This window comes from Trachemys scripta, chromosome 20 (assembly GCF_013100865.1).
Source record: "Trachemys scripta elegans isolate TJP31775 chromosome 20, CAS_Tse_1.0, whole genome shotgun sequence".
Classification (NCBI taxonomy): Eukaryota; Metazoa; Chordata; order Testudines; family Emydidae; genus Trachemys; species Trachemys scripta.
The window spans coordinates 10,149,233-10,164,301 of record NC_048317.1 but is presented as its reverse complement, the minus strand read 5'-3'; the positions used below and the strand labels follow the sequence as shown (position 1 = coordinate 10,164,301).

The 15,069-nt window shown below is 47.2% G+C and overlaps 1 protein-coding gene across 6 annotated transcripts in view; it reads right to left on the bottom strand.

Annotated features, from left to right (window-relative positions):
- Positions 1 to 1,029: 1,029 nt before the first annotated feature.
- RPS6KA1 (ribosomal protein S6 kinase A1) overlaps positions 1,030 to 15,069 on the bottom strand; it is a 66,786-nt gene continuing 52,746 nt past the window's right edge. For 4 of the 6 annotated variants that reach the window (XM_034754052.1, XM_034754057.1, XM_034754054.1 and 1 more), the window contains 19 exons: positions 14,178 to 14,259; positions 13,784 to 13,864; positions 12,615 to 12,694; positions 11,938 to 12,044; positions 10,925 to 10,962; positions 10,658 to 10,800; positions 10,018 to 10,088; positions 9,500 to 9,588; positions 9,198 to 9,262; positions 7,674 to 7,776; positions 7,207 to 7,334; positions 6,134 to 6,259; positions 5,529 to 5,618; positions 4,584 to 4,742; positions 4,187 to 4,348; positions 3,331 to 3,407; positions 3,039 to 3,156; positions 2,510 to 2,647; positions 1,030 to 2,111 (listed from right to left, as the gene is read on the bottom strand). In XM_034754052.1, the coding sequence (XP_034609943.1) occupies positions 1,989 to 2,111; positions 2,510 to 2,647; positions 3,039 to 3,156; positions 3,331 to 3,407; positions 4,187 to 4,348; positions 4,584 to 4,742; positions 5,529 to 5,618; positions 6,134 to 6,259; positions 7,207 to 7,334; positions 7,674 to 7,776; positions 9,198 to 9,262; positions 9,500 to 9,588; positions 10,018 to 10,088; positions 10,658 to 10,800; positions 10,925 to 10,962; positions 11,938 to 12,044; positions 12,615 to 12,694; positions 13,784 to 13,864; positions 14,178 to 14,259 (1,980 nt within the window). In that variant the 3' untranslated portion in view covers positions 1,030 to 1,988. The remainder of the gene's footprint in view (positions 2,112 to 2,509; positions 2,648 to 3,038; positions 3,157 to 3,330; positions 3,408 to 4,186; positions 4,349 to 4,583; positions 4,743 to 5,528; positions 5,619 to 6,133; positions 6,260 to 7,206; positions 7,335 to 7,673; positions 7,777 to 9,197; positions 9,263 to 9,499; positions 9,589 to 10,017; positions 10,089 to 10,657; positions 10,801 to 10,924; positions 10,963 to 11,937; positions 12,045 to 12,614; positions 12,695 to 13,783; positions 13,865 to 14,177; positions 14,260 to 15,069) is intronic. The other 2 variants (XM_034754053.1, XM_034754058.1) reach the window with 2 other exon arrangements.

The following is a 15,069-nucleotide window of genomic DNA, read 5'->3' as shown; positions in this document are numbered from 1 at the left end:
CATGCTTTGGAAGTTGGAAGCAGAGTAATTATTTTGGAGTAAGAGTCACTCAGCTTAACTACTCTGCTTCCAACTTCCAAAGTATGGGGGAGTTAAAATCACATAGCAATAGCAGAATAATTATTTTGCTATAACTATGCTGGTCAATTTCCCCAGGTAGACCTACCCTAATAGATGTACCTGTGTTGCTGGGAATAGCGAGTGAACAGCTCAAGAGCAAGGCTTCAGAACAGACGGTAAGTGTGAGGGGCTAGTCAGAGTAACTGAAAGGGGAAAGGTACTTGTGCTGTTGGATTGCTGCAAGGAAAAGGAAAATTAAATTGGAGGGCCCCCATTAGAGAGTCCACTGGGGCAAACCAAGGAAAGTTGGCACTTCTCTGTTCTCATAAGCAGTGAACACAGCTGAGATTGACACACTGAAGAGAGTTGCTCAGTTCAGTCCTGGAAGCCATCCTTGTTACATCCTTGTACAGTTATTTCAAGATTTCCCCAGCTTCTCTCACTGAAGATCCACACCCATCCACCCACAAAAGGGAGGGAGGCACCCAGAATATACAAGGCAGCTAGGAATCCATGTCTCAATACCACAATATCTAAGGGTTCAGAAGGACTCAAAAAGTTCAGATGAACAGGGCTAGAAGTAGTCTCTGAGGGCTGGTTTCTATTAAGATTGTGATATTTAGTTCCTGTAAATCTTATTTACAGGAACTCTACAGGCCAGATTCTGCCACCCTTAATGTTGATTAGTGCCTTATTCTACAATTAATCTTGATTATTTCAGTTGCAGAGTGAGTTCTAAACTTGAATGAAGATGGCATAATATAGCTGTTAGCAGCACTGAGTTCCCCGATCACAGACACCTGGGGAGAAGAGATGCACTTATACACACAGCTTTTCATCTGTAGATGTCAAAACGCTTTACAAAAGGCAGGTAAGTACCATCATCCCCATTTTAAAGAGAGGAGCAGTGACTAGCTTAGCTTATTCTGTAGCTAAAGGGAGGGGTGAGCATTCAGTCAGTAAAATAACTTCAACTGAATGACATGTTTATTATAAAGTTCAGACAGAAACCCTGAGTTACCAGCCATATAACAAAATTAAATTAAAAAAGAAAAAGATTTTGCTTTGCATCATGGATTCCTGGATGGTGCTAAGTGAAACAGGAATAAAAAAAGAAAGAAACCAAAGCCAACCCAGAAAGACTTGACTTCACAACGGAGAATATTTCTTCCCTATCAGCATCTGTTCATCCGACAGAATCCCGAATGAATGCTGGGGGAAAGAGGAGGAATGGTCCAGACCCTGCAGGTATCTGGGACAGTTTAACCAAGTAGGTGCTTAAAATGGCTTATGCACTCGTACAGCAGCCATGTGGCTTCTGAGGGAAACCAAAACGTACAGGATGAAATTTAAGAACTGGTTTTACAAGCTGTACACAAAAAGGGGCAACTTCTCTAACAGGTGGTTCTGGAAAGAACAGCTACTAGTTTGACATTGGGGAGGGTACAGAAAGTTTGAGGGGAAGAAAAAAAAAAAAAAAAAAAAGGTCGGACTTCCAGCTGCACCAGCCCTGAACCCCAAATCAGTTGTGAAAGGTGATGTGTCTACAATCAAGGTCTGGCCCTTCACAGGAAAAGACAAATCAGATCTGCTCTTTAGTGACATCATTACACGGATTATACATTCTAGTTCTCATATACACAAATGGATCCCTTTAAAAATTGTATCAATTTACACTTTAAAAAAAAAAAAAAGGTTTTACAGTGAACTTCTATCAGGACAGGCGAGTCCACGAAGAGAAGAGCTAGTCTTTCAGAAGGAAAAAGGCACTTGGCCTTGCTGTGGTTTGGAGGAAGACAGTCTGCAAATGGGCGTCCTTTCACGCGTTGTTTTCCTGCCCGTTTCCCTGCTTCCCATCTTCAGCAGCTTGTGCAATGTCGCGAGTGTCAGCACTGCACAGCGGTGCCATGAGCTGCCCAGGTTTCCCACTACAGCGAGGTGGAGGGGAGCTTCTTCACCCGCCTCTGTGCCAGAATGGATGACTCAATGGGCTTCAGCTGGGGACTTGGCTTGGAGCTGTTTATTGCAGAGTATGTTGCAACCATGGCTCCCTGGGAGAAAAGAATGAAAAAACAAACAAAAAAAAAGTCACTGGACTGTCATGGGACTGCATCCACCCAGAATAGCTGGGAGGCAGAAATATCTTTGTACCCTACTGAAAATTACTGGCCAGCATATAAGAAATTGGCTTCTTTTTAGAAGAGAGAGTTATCAGAAGTCTTTCTTTGGCCTGCAGGAGTTAGTTTCTGCCTTGTACTTACTAACCATTCCCCTCCCACTGCAATTTCCCCCGGATTATCCCTTTGCCCTGGCAGCAGATGTCCTGTCGTGATCACCCTACCCCCCCCCCGCACCTTGAGACTGCTCTACCCACTACCCAGAGGTGATGATGGAGCAAGAGGGCACCGCTGAATGCACCACAGGCCAGGTACAGCCCCACAATGCGTACCTTTACAAGCTGTACATCCTGGTGACTCAGCTGGCTTTGGGGTAACCTATCCTTCTGGGTTATCCAGGGATGCTGCAGGACTTGTTTGGCTGTCAGGCGCTGGTGAGGATCAATATGGAGCATCTTTGTTACCAGATCCTGGAGCAAGCATTCAGAGAATTAGACTTCAGAAAGGTGATGCAAACCCATCTGAGAGAGGTTCATCTCATTCAGACTTAGAAGTTCACTATCCTGGGGAATAGCAGCTATCAGCCTGGGCACAGAGGATGGGGCTGAGCGTCAATGGCCATGGATGGGCCACTATAGACTGGTATTGCATACCAGCACTAATTGCAAAATGGTGAAGCACCCTACATAGAGACTGCTGCCCCCGTTTTGGAGGAAAATGTGCATGTGAAATGGGAGCTACTGAACCCACAGGTGGGGGAGGAAAAAGTGAAAGCAGTAGAGAGGTTTATTTTAACAGGCTGCACAGCAGCTGTCTATACTTGACCTGAGCTACAGACTTAATTCAAGTACCAGACCCTACCTTGGCTGCCTCAGAAACTGTGTCCCAATTTCCTCCTTTTAGAGTGAACTTCCCTACGCCTATTCGGCTCAGGATGTCCTCTGGAGTGTCACTGGGCCCATTTGCAAAAGGAGTGTATCTGAAAAACAGAAAATTTGCAGGTTCCTCTTCTAACAGAACAGAACTGAAATCTGAGTGAATGATAGTCAATAAGGGCAACATGGCCTCTGCAGCAGGGCACACCGACTAGCAATATACCCAGACAGCCATCGGTGCTAAACGCATCCCCACCATAAGAGCAGCAGATACTTACCCTGCCAGCATTGTATAGAGGAGTATCCCTAAACTCCAGATGTCACATCCCTCATCGTAGCCTTGACGTTTTAGTACCTGTACAGAATAAGCCAAGGGAAAGATGTCAGTTTTCCTAAGAGTTCCTGCTCTGTCAGACAACGAGCATTGGTTTGACCCCTTTGCCTGCATGCCGGACTTTTCTACAGCTCTGTCAGGGTCATGGACTGAAGGTTGGGACTCAATTTGGCTTTGGTTTCATGGATGAAGAGGAAACATCCCAGGCATGTCAAAATAGCCATGGAAAAGAATCACACTCTGCATATTAGTTCTACAGAGAAGCCAGTTCTCTGACACCTAGATATACTCATTGAATTAGGTGGCCAGTACACCGGCTTTTCAGCCCCCTAAAAGAGGGGCTTGTTTGCAAGCCAGTGACCCACCCTGTCCTGAGAATGGAGGGTCACTTTTTCTAAAGCCCCGCCAACAGAGCAAGTCTGTTAAGGAACCCAGAGAAGGGGTCAGATTGCAGGAGCGAGAAGTAAATCAGGGGATAACTTCCGGACTAGGAAAGGGAGCCGACAGAATCATTTGGTTTTGAATTGTGCCACCACTTCATGAGGAGGCAATAGATAGAGGGTAGGAAAGAAAAGAAGCAGGAAGGTATGAAACCTAGTCCCAAAACTTGCCTCCGTTAGTTCAATACTGGGAGAGTATTTCCGCTTTTGCCCGCTCCCCAAAGTGGGCCTGCTGGCAGAGTGTGCCAGAGCTAGCCCTGGCCAACATTTCAGCTGGTAACTAATGTTGGCAGAAAACCACAGCCTGATGGAGGACAGCAAGAGCTACAGAGGGAGAGTTTCAGGTCACGAGCGGCTTACCTCAGGGGCCACGAAGTTCGCAGTGTAGCAAGGGGTCATGAGAAGGCCATTCTCAGCTCTCAACTGTTTGGCAAAGCCAAAGTCACAAATGCGAATGCTCTCTGGGTTTCCAGACTCATCCACATAGAGAATGTTGCTGGGTTTCAAGTCTCTATGAACTACCTGTGAAGTAAACAACAGCAGGTGCTGCTGTCACACTCCTCTAGCAGCTGCACTCAAGGCTGCAGGTGAAGCGAATGGCACAGACTTAGATTTCATGCCTGGCCTCCCTCAAGACTGAAACATATCCTAAGAGGCAGCTACTTCCTGGAGAAGGGGCAGGATAGTAGCCCTGTGCCTGCCTGCTTCCCACTTGATTGTGAGGGGACCAGTCAGCATCTCAGCCTCCCATACTCACCCCTTGAGAATGCAGATACTCCACAGTTTTACAGATTGTGTGCAGCACAGAACTGGCCTCCCGCTCAGAGAAACACTTCTGTCTGAGGATTCTGTCCAGCAGCTCCCCTCCTCTCATCAGCTCAGTCACGAGGAAAACATGCTTCCCGTCGTCATACACCTGCCAAAGCAGATATGCAGGGTTTAGTCCCTAAAACAATAATGATCTCTCTCTCTTTCTCACGCACACGTCCGTCCGTCTATCCTAGGGGCAGAGTTGCCTACAGCCACGCACCCTATGGCCGTATTAAAGTCATTTCCTGCATGTGTTATGTGCGGTTTAGTCTCATGCAGATCTAGTTGGAGGGGACTTTCACAAGCTCTGTAAAAAGCTGAAGCAGAGCCAAGTTTTGATTCACACGTGGTGGGACTCCTCTACCCCAGCCTTTGTTACCAGGCAGTGCTGGGGGAACAGACTGGTTTAATGCTCTGTGCACTCTGCCTGGGATCAGGTAAGGAATGGAGCATGGACCAAAGAAGTGCTTCTCACTGCTGAAAGACCTTCTGGCACCACAGACGCTGGGTGCTCAGTCCCATTTATTCCTGTGTACTAATAAATTCAGTGATACTTCAAGGGAAAAGTAGCTGTGTTATGGCGAACTATGTTATAGCTTTAGAGAGACAGCCGCTCTAAGCTAGGACTTGTAGCAAACAGGTGGTATCAGAAACCACAATGCACATCCAACGGGATGCTTCCAAAGCAGCCTTTTAGTAGTTCTATCACAAGCTCTACAGAAGTCCTCCATCTCCCCCAGCACGTTGCTGGGGAGCTCTGACACCTCCTCAGACCTGCCACAATTCTACTGGGCGGGTTCTCAGGAGCAACAGCGTCGGCCTCAGAAGGTAGGCCTGTGCTTTCAGAGACAACATCTCTGTTTAGGTGCAAGTTAAACACGGTTACACTCACATCTTTCAGGGTGATGATATTTGGGTGCTGCCCGTAGCGCAGGAGGATCTCCATCTCCTCAGAAGGGTCTCGTTTACACTTATCAATGATCTGCAGGAGAGCATAAGTAAGTGTTAACCAGGACTGGGGTCCTTCTGCCAGGCAGGTAGGACAGAGCTATGTGCACAGAGAAACAAACAGGTGGAGCACTGCACAATTTATCCGGGGTTGAGATTCTAAACTTATTTCCACTCCCCACCTCCTGCTGTCTTGGTTTTCCAGAACAACTCATTTTACTGCCAGTTATACATCCCCACGATCACATGGCGCGCCACGTCAGCCTTTGTTCAGGCTGAGAAGCACTCGATGGAATCCCTAAAGCCCAGCACAGCAAGTGCAATGACTGAAAAGTAATGTGTGGTACCGAACTTCCCTCTCCCCAGAAGAGAATGTCGCTTCCCCAGCACCCCCAGCCCAGAAAGCCAGCCTGGCTTCTTGCATGATAGCGCAGAGTTGCAGGGACAACGACACTTAGCTCCGTTTTATTTTCAGAGGCTGTTACTAGAGAAAAAAGGAAACCTGAGTGTGGGAGTGCACATGAGAGAGAGAGATGGCAGACTGCAAACCTTGACGGCATATTCCATGTTGGTGGATTTATGAATGCAGCGTTTACACACTGAATAGGAGCCCACACCGATCGTCTCCCTCACTACGTAGCCTTCATTAAACTGGAGACTCTTGCCGTGCAGCTGCTACCGTGGGATGAATCGAGAAATGAAACAAGAAAAAAACAGAGTTAGTTTAGGGAAATACCACAGTATCTGTACACCAACAAAATGGAGGACGGATTGACTGATTGCTACCCGCTGTATCACACAGCTTCTTATTCTCCCTGTCAGGGAGGGGGAGGGAAGGGCAAACGCCAGTCACATTTCTAGAGTGACTTTCAGCCCAGAGCTACCACCTGCTGAAGTGCAGCCACTTGGCACAGAGTTGGGGCCGTGCCCTGGTGTTCTTGGCTGAACAGTTCACCGGCCAGGGGAAATTCTGGAAAGAGTCACAGGATCTTCAGCATCCAAGCAAAGCCGAAAGGACTTTGGTCTTTAAGGCTGTAATTTTCAAAGATCCCTAAGGGAGCGAGGCATCTAAATCCTATTTATTGTCAATGAAATCTGGGCACATAACTGCCTTAGCCCCTTTGAAAATCATAGGCCATTTCATTCGAAAGCCCCACACATTGCAAGCTGCATCGACTCAACTGACTTGCTGCTGCAGGATGAAGGACTGAGCTGGCCCCAGCAGGATATGAACCCTCTGGTCCTATGCGTAAACATCCATGATTGGGTCAAACCGTCCAGGATCTTTAATCTTGTAGCATGGTGAAGTCGGATTTCTCCACAGGAGGTTATGTGGCCATTTTACCTTGGCCCATTAGAGGCTGTGTCTCTTCTCCCCTGCCTTTCCCTCCTGTTCACCTCCACGGCCTGGCTAAGCCATTGAACAAATTCACACACTTCTCTGGAATCCACCAGGGAACTGGTCAGGGAGTTTGCAAGAGGAAATCCACCGGAAAAAGCCTTGCCCTCAGGCTTTCGCCAGGCTGCACTTATCAGCCCTCATGGTCTGGCCGACACGCGCTAGGCTTCTGGAATTATCATTGCAGTTTAAGAAAGGTCTTTCCTCGGTCTGGTCCCCTTACCTGTACCACAGAATGCAGAGGTGCCTGGGTAGGTTTGACCATGCCATCCTCCATCAATCCAGTTGCCACAAAACTGAACCCTCGGAAGAGCTGATGGGCCCCCGCACTCGGGGGAATTCCAGGGGAATCTGGAATAAGTCAGGAAAAAGAGTGGTCCTGCAGCAGCCTACCAGTAGCTGACAATTTACCCCTCACGTACTAAGGGTTATGGTTACTCCCTATTCTAGACAGTAGCCACACCGCATGCTGAATAGACCATTTACCCAAGAGAGCCCCCTGCAGAGTTACTTCTGCACCATCCCTTGTCGAGAGCTGTAACCCTCTGAAGTCAGTGTTCCTCATTTTACAGTGATAGGCCTAGTCCTGCTGGAATAGGAGTCAGTGTAATACACCTCACCCCAGTACCATGTGTTGATATAGCCAGAGCATCCTGTACCAATTTCCTATTTGCTGGGGTGCACACAAACCTTTTGGCGTACGAGAGGTGAACTCTGTGTCAAAATAAAAGGTGTCATCTGGTCGGGCCACGGCAGGTTTGAAAGGTGGTTTGATCTCCCTGCGATATAGCTTCTGCAAAACACAACGCCAAGGATGCCATTCAACAAACCATCCCCCACAGGTAGCTGTCCCAATTGGCAGACATTCCCAAACGCTCCTAAGGAGATGGATTTACCAGGAAAGAGAAGCCATGAGGAGGAAACTTTACAAGCCAGAAATTGCTTGGTAGCATAGTGTAGAACTACAGCTCAGTCGGAGTTAGACTCTCATTGGAAGGCCCTTCCATGGAGCTGTTGAGTCACTTCTGTGGCAGAAGCTTGCAGTATTTCTCCTCCCTAGGCAGCTGCTACCGAGAGACAAAATAACTTTGTACCTCCAGGGTGCTAAAAAGCCAACTATCCAGGAACTAGTTTATGCCACCAGGGTCTGCTGTGTCTTCTCTGCTCACTCTGGCATCAGATGCTGGGCCTGAAAGCTACATCTAGGAAGAGCTAGAGGAATTCCTGGCAGGGAGTTTTTTCCTCCCCACAGCCTTTCTGAATTGCTACTTGAAGATACACCTCTACCCCGATATAACGCTGCCCTCAGGAGCCAAAAAATCTTACTGCGCTATAGGTGAAACTGCATTATATCGAACTTGCTTTGATCTGCCGGAGTGCGCAGCCCACAGCCCCCCCCAAGCACTGCTTTACCGCGTTATATCCAAATTCGTGTTATGTCGGGGTGGAGGTGTAGCTTGAGAGGAACCCTATGCCAGCATCACGGGAGGTCTGTTCTAAAACCTTTCTAGGTCTTCTATAACCTCCATCACTACGGTATCAGAATGCCTCAAGCACTAACTGGCCAGCCCTCAGAAGACCTCGGCAAGGTACCGGAGTACAGATAGGGAACAGAGCTGCCAAGAGATCGTGTGACTCACTCAGAAGTTTCACAGGAAGCCTGTGGTAAAGCAAAAAATTGAACCCATATTTCCTGAGTTCCAGTCTTAGTCACCAAACCATCCTGGCCCAATCACTTCAGCCAGATATTGTTCTATTAGGACAATTTCTGTCTTTCAAACTGTAGATCCATTCCTTCCAAAAAGATTCCTGTCCCTCAAGTATATTTTCCAATACCTCCGAGGCCATCCCTCTCCTGCTAAATCCCAGATTAGCTTCCACGTCCTTCCACTGCAAGAGATGGTTGATGGTCTCATTTTGATGTGAATTCACACATGTAGGGTATTTGATATGACAAATGTGATTTTTGTTCAGTTTCCTACTTCAGCCGTCCAGGTGACTCCCGTTCCTTTTGTGTAAACACTGTTTTGGGGAAGGACTCTGACAGCTGATGAACAACAGGACGCAGCCTTTTGACTGCCGGTCACTCTATAAGCATCTGTTTTACTGCAGAGCTAAGACAGTCGAGTGACTCATGCCTCTCCCCTTCATTGGTATGCAAGTTTGAGAGCATGTAGAATCCAATATCTAAGCAAAGAAAGGTTCAATACTCACATTCCAGTCAATGGTGGAGTAAAAAGGGTGACGCTTTATCTCTTCTGCCCCATCTGTACCAGAACCTGGAAGACAGACACCACTCTGGATTTAGCGCTACTGTATATACCCACTCCACTGCTAATGACATAAGCAAGGCTATAATCCACTGTGCAATGTGACCGGGTATTACTGGGAGTCAAGCTGTGCTGAGATGTGTGGGAGAACCTAGCCAAAATCCAATGTATCTGACCCACTTGGACAAAGGAGCCAAGATGTTGCACCTGGAGCTCCCAGAAACAATGTAACACCGGATGTCTTACCTAATCTGTTGGCTGGATTCCTTTTGAAAAGAGCTCGCAGGAGACTCTGTGCTTCGGAGCTCAGGAACTGAGGCATGCCCAGCTTTGCTCTAGAAAGAAAAAAAAAAATTGTGCAATTAACTCTGAGTAAGTAAAACAAGCAAACAGGCACTGACTACAGCTCATCTGCCACCTAGCTTCCCACGTCTTTCCTTGCAGCATGTGAGATGGAGTCAGTTTTTCGCTCAGCATTTTAACACTGTGCCCTCCGTAAGTCTGTTTATAGAAATCCTCGCAAATTAATGCCATTAAACTGTTATAACCCCCAGGATGCAAAATTCCTGACGTCCTAGCATAGGGTGACCAGATACCAAGTATGAAAAATCAGGATGGAGGTGAGAAGTAATAGGAGCCTATATAAGACAAAGCCCTGAATATCGGGACTGTCCCTATACAATTAGGACATCTGGTCACCCTGTCCTAGAAGCAGAGCAGCGAGCTTCGCCCCTGCAGAGACACTGAAGAATAACTCCTCTTACTTGAGAATGAACGTCATTGTCTCCTTACGGTCTTTTCCCTGGAATGGCAGGGAGCCAGTGAGCATCTCAAACTAGAAAGAAGAGCAAGAGAGAAGGTTAAATGATTGAGCGAGAGTTTCTAGGGGCAGCAGATCCTAATATGGTTTAGGCAGAGAGCCCTATAACACTGAACCTTGATATGGCTAATGGTAATTTATACAGTCTTTCAAAGAACACCTTAGAGCAGAAAGGCCATGGATTGAATGACCACCAGGTGGCAGCTCTAGATCCAAACAAGGAACACTAGCATCACTTCCAGTCTGAAATGAAAGCATCTTAACAGGAAACTTAAGCTGTCTTAATGAGACAAAATGTAACGGTCGTGAGAGACTGTCAGAAACCATCTAAATTCTACGTTCAACAGCTATGAATGTAACTGATCCCTGTGACATTCGTTACACTTCACTACTGATTGCTTTGGTCAGAGTAACTTATATGGGAGCTTGAAAACATTGGAGTGACTATTAGACCTTTCCCAGTTCAATAGTTCTCTGTTAGAGATACATTATAATGCACAGAGATATTGCATCATCTCTCCAGAGCTACCATTTAAAGAGCCACCATAAAATTAGGCTTCAAACATGCTAGTTAGATACCATACCATTAATACACCATATGACCACCAGTCAGCGCTGTGGGTGTGGCCCTGACGATTCACAACTTCTGGTGCCATATATTCCACTGTCCCACAGAAGGAATACGCTTTCTTCTCATGGTCAATGGCTTCTTTACTCAAACCAAAATCTACACAAAAGAGAAAAACCATGAACATATGTCCACTTTCTACAAACAGAGCACAGGCATGGAAGAATGTCTGTATCTCAAGTTGCAAGTCTGCTGTAGTACAAAATTTTTGGAGTCACCTTACCTGTGAGTTTGATGTGGCCTTCTTCATCCAAGAGGATGCTATGAGAGGGAGAAGAGAGACAGGCGTGTAAACATCAATGATCATTACCGTAACATAGAGATGCTAACAAGTGAACCAGCACTTATTTCTGCTCCTGAGAGACTAGTTAAAAAGCTTTCAGAACCCCAGAAACAGATCTTAGCGCCACCACTTTCAGCCCCGATGGTTTAGCCCTTTCATCAAGATGTACGATGCAAAGAGAATGGCCCCATTTTCCTCCAGCCACTTACACTCTCCCTCCTAACAGCGATGCTTTGTGCAAGGACTCCATTATTTGCAACACTGTAGCACCTTGGAGCCCCAGTCCTGGATCAGGAACCCACTGTGCTAGGCATTGTACAAACACAGAACAAAAAGACATCCCTGCCCCGAAGAGCTTACAATTTAAGTATAAAGACAAGAGACAACAGGTGGACAGACCGAGGACTACAAGGAATCAATGAGACAACTCTGGTCAGCATGACAGGCAGCAGCCCCAGCACACCCGCAACTTAACTGTTAAGTTTTTTGTAAGCATTACAGCAGAGGAGATTTGAAGAACCCCTACTTTTCCTTTGATGGCTCTACGGGGTGGGTAGTGGCGGGGAGGGTTTGATGCCCGAGCCTTTATATAGTCTCTTTGGAGTATCCCTATTGTTTGCCAAGCAAGCCAGCATTTTCGTCAGCTAGAATACAGAATCTGAGTCCTTGGGTCAGCACGAAAAAGCTCAGGACAGGGCAAGCGTGCTGCCCAGTGTTCCCAGCCCGACTGCCTAGGAAGGGAAGGAGAAAGCTGGAGCATTTTTCTCCTTCTCTCTTTCCCCACAAGAGTTTTAGGCTACTGCTACTCATTACTCCAGCCTACGTGCATTTCTCAGCTTAACAGGAGGACGCTTTGGCATTTAAAGACTACAGACGTGAGACTGAGGTGCAGGAGAGGCGGCCCAGTGCTGTGTCATTAAATCGGAGGCAGCGTAAGGTTCTGCTATACATACTTCTCTGGTTTGAGGTCTCGGTATAGGATTCCCAGGCTGTGTAAATGATCAAGCCCCAGAGCCAGCTCAGCTAGGTAGAACTTCACATCTTCCTCAGTGAACATTACCTGAGGCACAGAGGAGAGACAGACACCTGGGGATAAGAAATCAGCCTCCCAAGAACATACCATGAAGTTGTTCCCCATCACAAACATCCCCTCCCCAACATACCCAGCCACTCACCCCTTCAGACTTGTATTTCCTGCTAGCCTGAGATTAAACAGCACAATTAGAGGTTGCTAAACAGTGAGCTGATGTTAATTTAGGATTTTAATTTACATCAGCTATTGTTCTCCAATTATCTTTACCTGTCACTTCAATTTGCAGATTAACTTCCCCATCCCTAGCCTCCTTCCTTGCCCCCTCCTCGATAGGAGCAAATCAGGTTGATTAAGCCGCTACATTGCAGCAGGACAGAGAAAGGGAGTCACTGGTTCCCATCTCTGTCACTTTACACAGCAGTAGCTAGTCAGGGCTCACCTCATCTATGTAGCCACTGTTTTCTGTTCTGATGAGTTGGAGAACAGTGCTCCAAATACCAGTTGTCCTCTACAATAGGCACTCACTATTGCCTACGCTGGTAGAGCTGAACATGCCCGCACCATGAACAGCACAGCAAGATCCCAAGGCATGCTCACCTCTTTGGAAAGCCGAGTGAAGAGATCTCCTCCTCTCAGGAAATCCAAGATGAGATAGAGCTTGCCCTCTGTCTGGAATGCTGAAACATAGGCCAGAGCAGGAATCAGTGCCCTTCTACCCTGACTGCTTGGCAATGTCAGATACCCCTCAAAGCTGGGCGGCTTTAGGTTTCCAGATGCCCCACATTCCCACTAGGCTTAATACAGATATAGCTAGTGACTGGGTGTCAAAATGAGATCACCTGCAAAGTCAGCACTGGGATGGGAGATCACCAAGAACACTTAGGCGCTGCAGGAATTGGCATTGGTGATTGAGTAGGTGGCATTCTTCCCTTGAAATCGGTGCCTAATCAATGCATGCTGCTGGGAGGCAGTGACTTACTGGAAGAGCTGTTTTTGCAGAGAAGAAATAAGAGGTGCCGACCACTGTAGTGCATAAATCTCCCACGATATCTTTCCTAGGAGTAGGAGTTTTAACCCAGGGGACAAATTCTAGCACATGTAGTTATTCTGCCTTCTTAAATCCCCCCTGCTGTTTTGGTAACTGAAGCACCAGCTGCCTCTGGAGCCACCCACAATGGAGAGCTCAGAATTCTGAACTTAGGAGGGAGGGTGTGGAATGGAAGGGAGGGGAGATCGGGTCCAAGGGGCTGCGTGGAAAAGACAAAACTAAGCTTTAAAAAAGGGAACAAATTCAGATGCATCTGCTACACCTGCTCTTCTGTGCTTAGATAGAACTGTACTGAACACACAAAGCCCAAGGGTTTAAAATTCATCCTCTTCTCCTGTGTTATTCTATTTTCCTATTCAATAACCAGGCAGGGCATGGGACCAAGATCCCATCAGAGGAAGAGTTCATTTTTAGGGGGATTGTGCTTAGAAAGACAACAGGACAATCTAGGCAGTAAGGGGAACAGGGGCTACTTGACAGATGAAGGCTCCTCCCATATTACTGCTATTGGCATAACCCTTCCAGACAGTATTTGAGAAAAATACACATTCAACAAGAATCTGTTGCTGGACACCTAGGGAACAGCTCCCCCAGGCAATGCACTGCACTTGCAGTAGCGCATAGTGGGTAGTGCTCATGGACAGTTAGAAACTATTCAGGGCTGTTGCCATCCACTGGCTCTGCCATTCCTCTGGCCTGAAGCTAGCCGTGTACTCACCATAGTGCAGTTTCACCACAAAGGGATGGTTCACATCAGCTAAGATGTCCCTTTCCATTTTTGTCCGTACGCGATCGCGCACTGTGGAGAGAGATGCACTGTTCAGACACTTCGGAACAGGACAATGACCCTGACACCAGCTACAGGGCTCTGCCTGCAGCCTCATGGCTTCACTAGCTCTCGCCAAACTGTGCCTAGCTCGACATTTCCCCATTCCCAGCTCTGAAGAGACTTTCCTTCGTGGAGCAGCATTGATTACTCTCTCCCACCTCAGTCAGTCAGTGGTGGGGAGATATGGGTGCATCACTACAGAATGGTGCAGTTTTCCCAGCACGACTTCTCATTCCATTTTGGGGATGCAGATGTGGATCAGCACATGGAAAGCCCTTCTCACCTTTCAAGGTTGCTTTCTTCAGGACCTTCATGGCATAGAGATGGCCATTGTCTGGTGGGGTGATTTTTCTTACTAAAAAGACCTGCATACACAGGAGGAGAGATCAACTTGTGACTAAAGTCATCTGGATAGAATTTTACTGCATACTAGCAAATAAACCCCCACGCGACTCCAGAACAGCAGCAAACTGCAGGGTCAGCAAGTTCAACGCTTTGAGCTCCACAAGCAAAAGCCGACAGGTTTCCAGAGTCTCCTGGGGAAGGTATTTTGATGCTTCACCTTCCTGCTCCCCATCTCCAAAGCAGGCTTGCCCTTAGAGCATTCCTGCCTCTGCTCACCACACCTTTTTTCCTCCAATCGTCACAACTGAAAGCAAAGCCTATTAAGAAAAAAAAAAAAAGCCTCTCCCCAATACCAAGGAACCAGTCACCACCCTTGGTACCGTGTCAGACTAGATCAGACTCAGGGAGTACCCAAGTGCCCCACTGTACTAGGAGACTTCCTTCTGACATGTGGCTTTGGCAGCAAGACTGACTCCCAGGCATTCATGATTAATGCCATCCCTGGCAGCTTCCCCTCCTTTCCAAGTCCTCATATACAACAGTGGCTGGATCCAGGCAGAGAAATGGGGCCTCATTATCAGAGAGTGGCCACTTCTCTTGGCAGCATGAGAAATGGAGCTCAGAATCCTAGTCAGATCCTCAGTGACCCATGGAGATATCCAGGCTATTGACCAATGCAATATTGGCCAGTCTCAAGACTGTATGCAGCAGATTGTTTTTAGAGATGGATTATTCATGGGTTGAAAGAGAAGAGAGTTTAGGTGCCACTTCCCTCCCCCTCCATAAAGGGTAAAAAAGAACATGTGTACAAGTGAGTGGAAGCCTTGGAT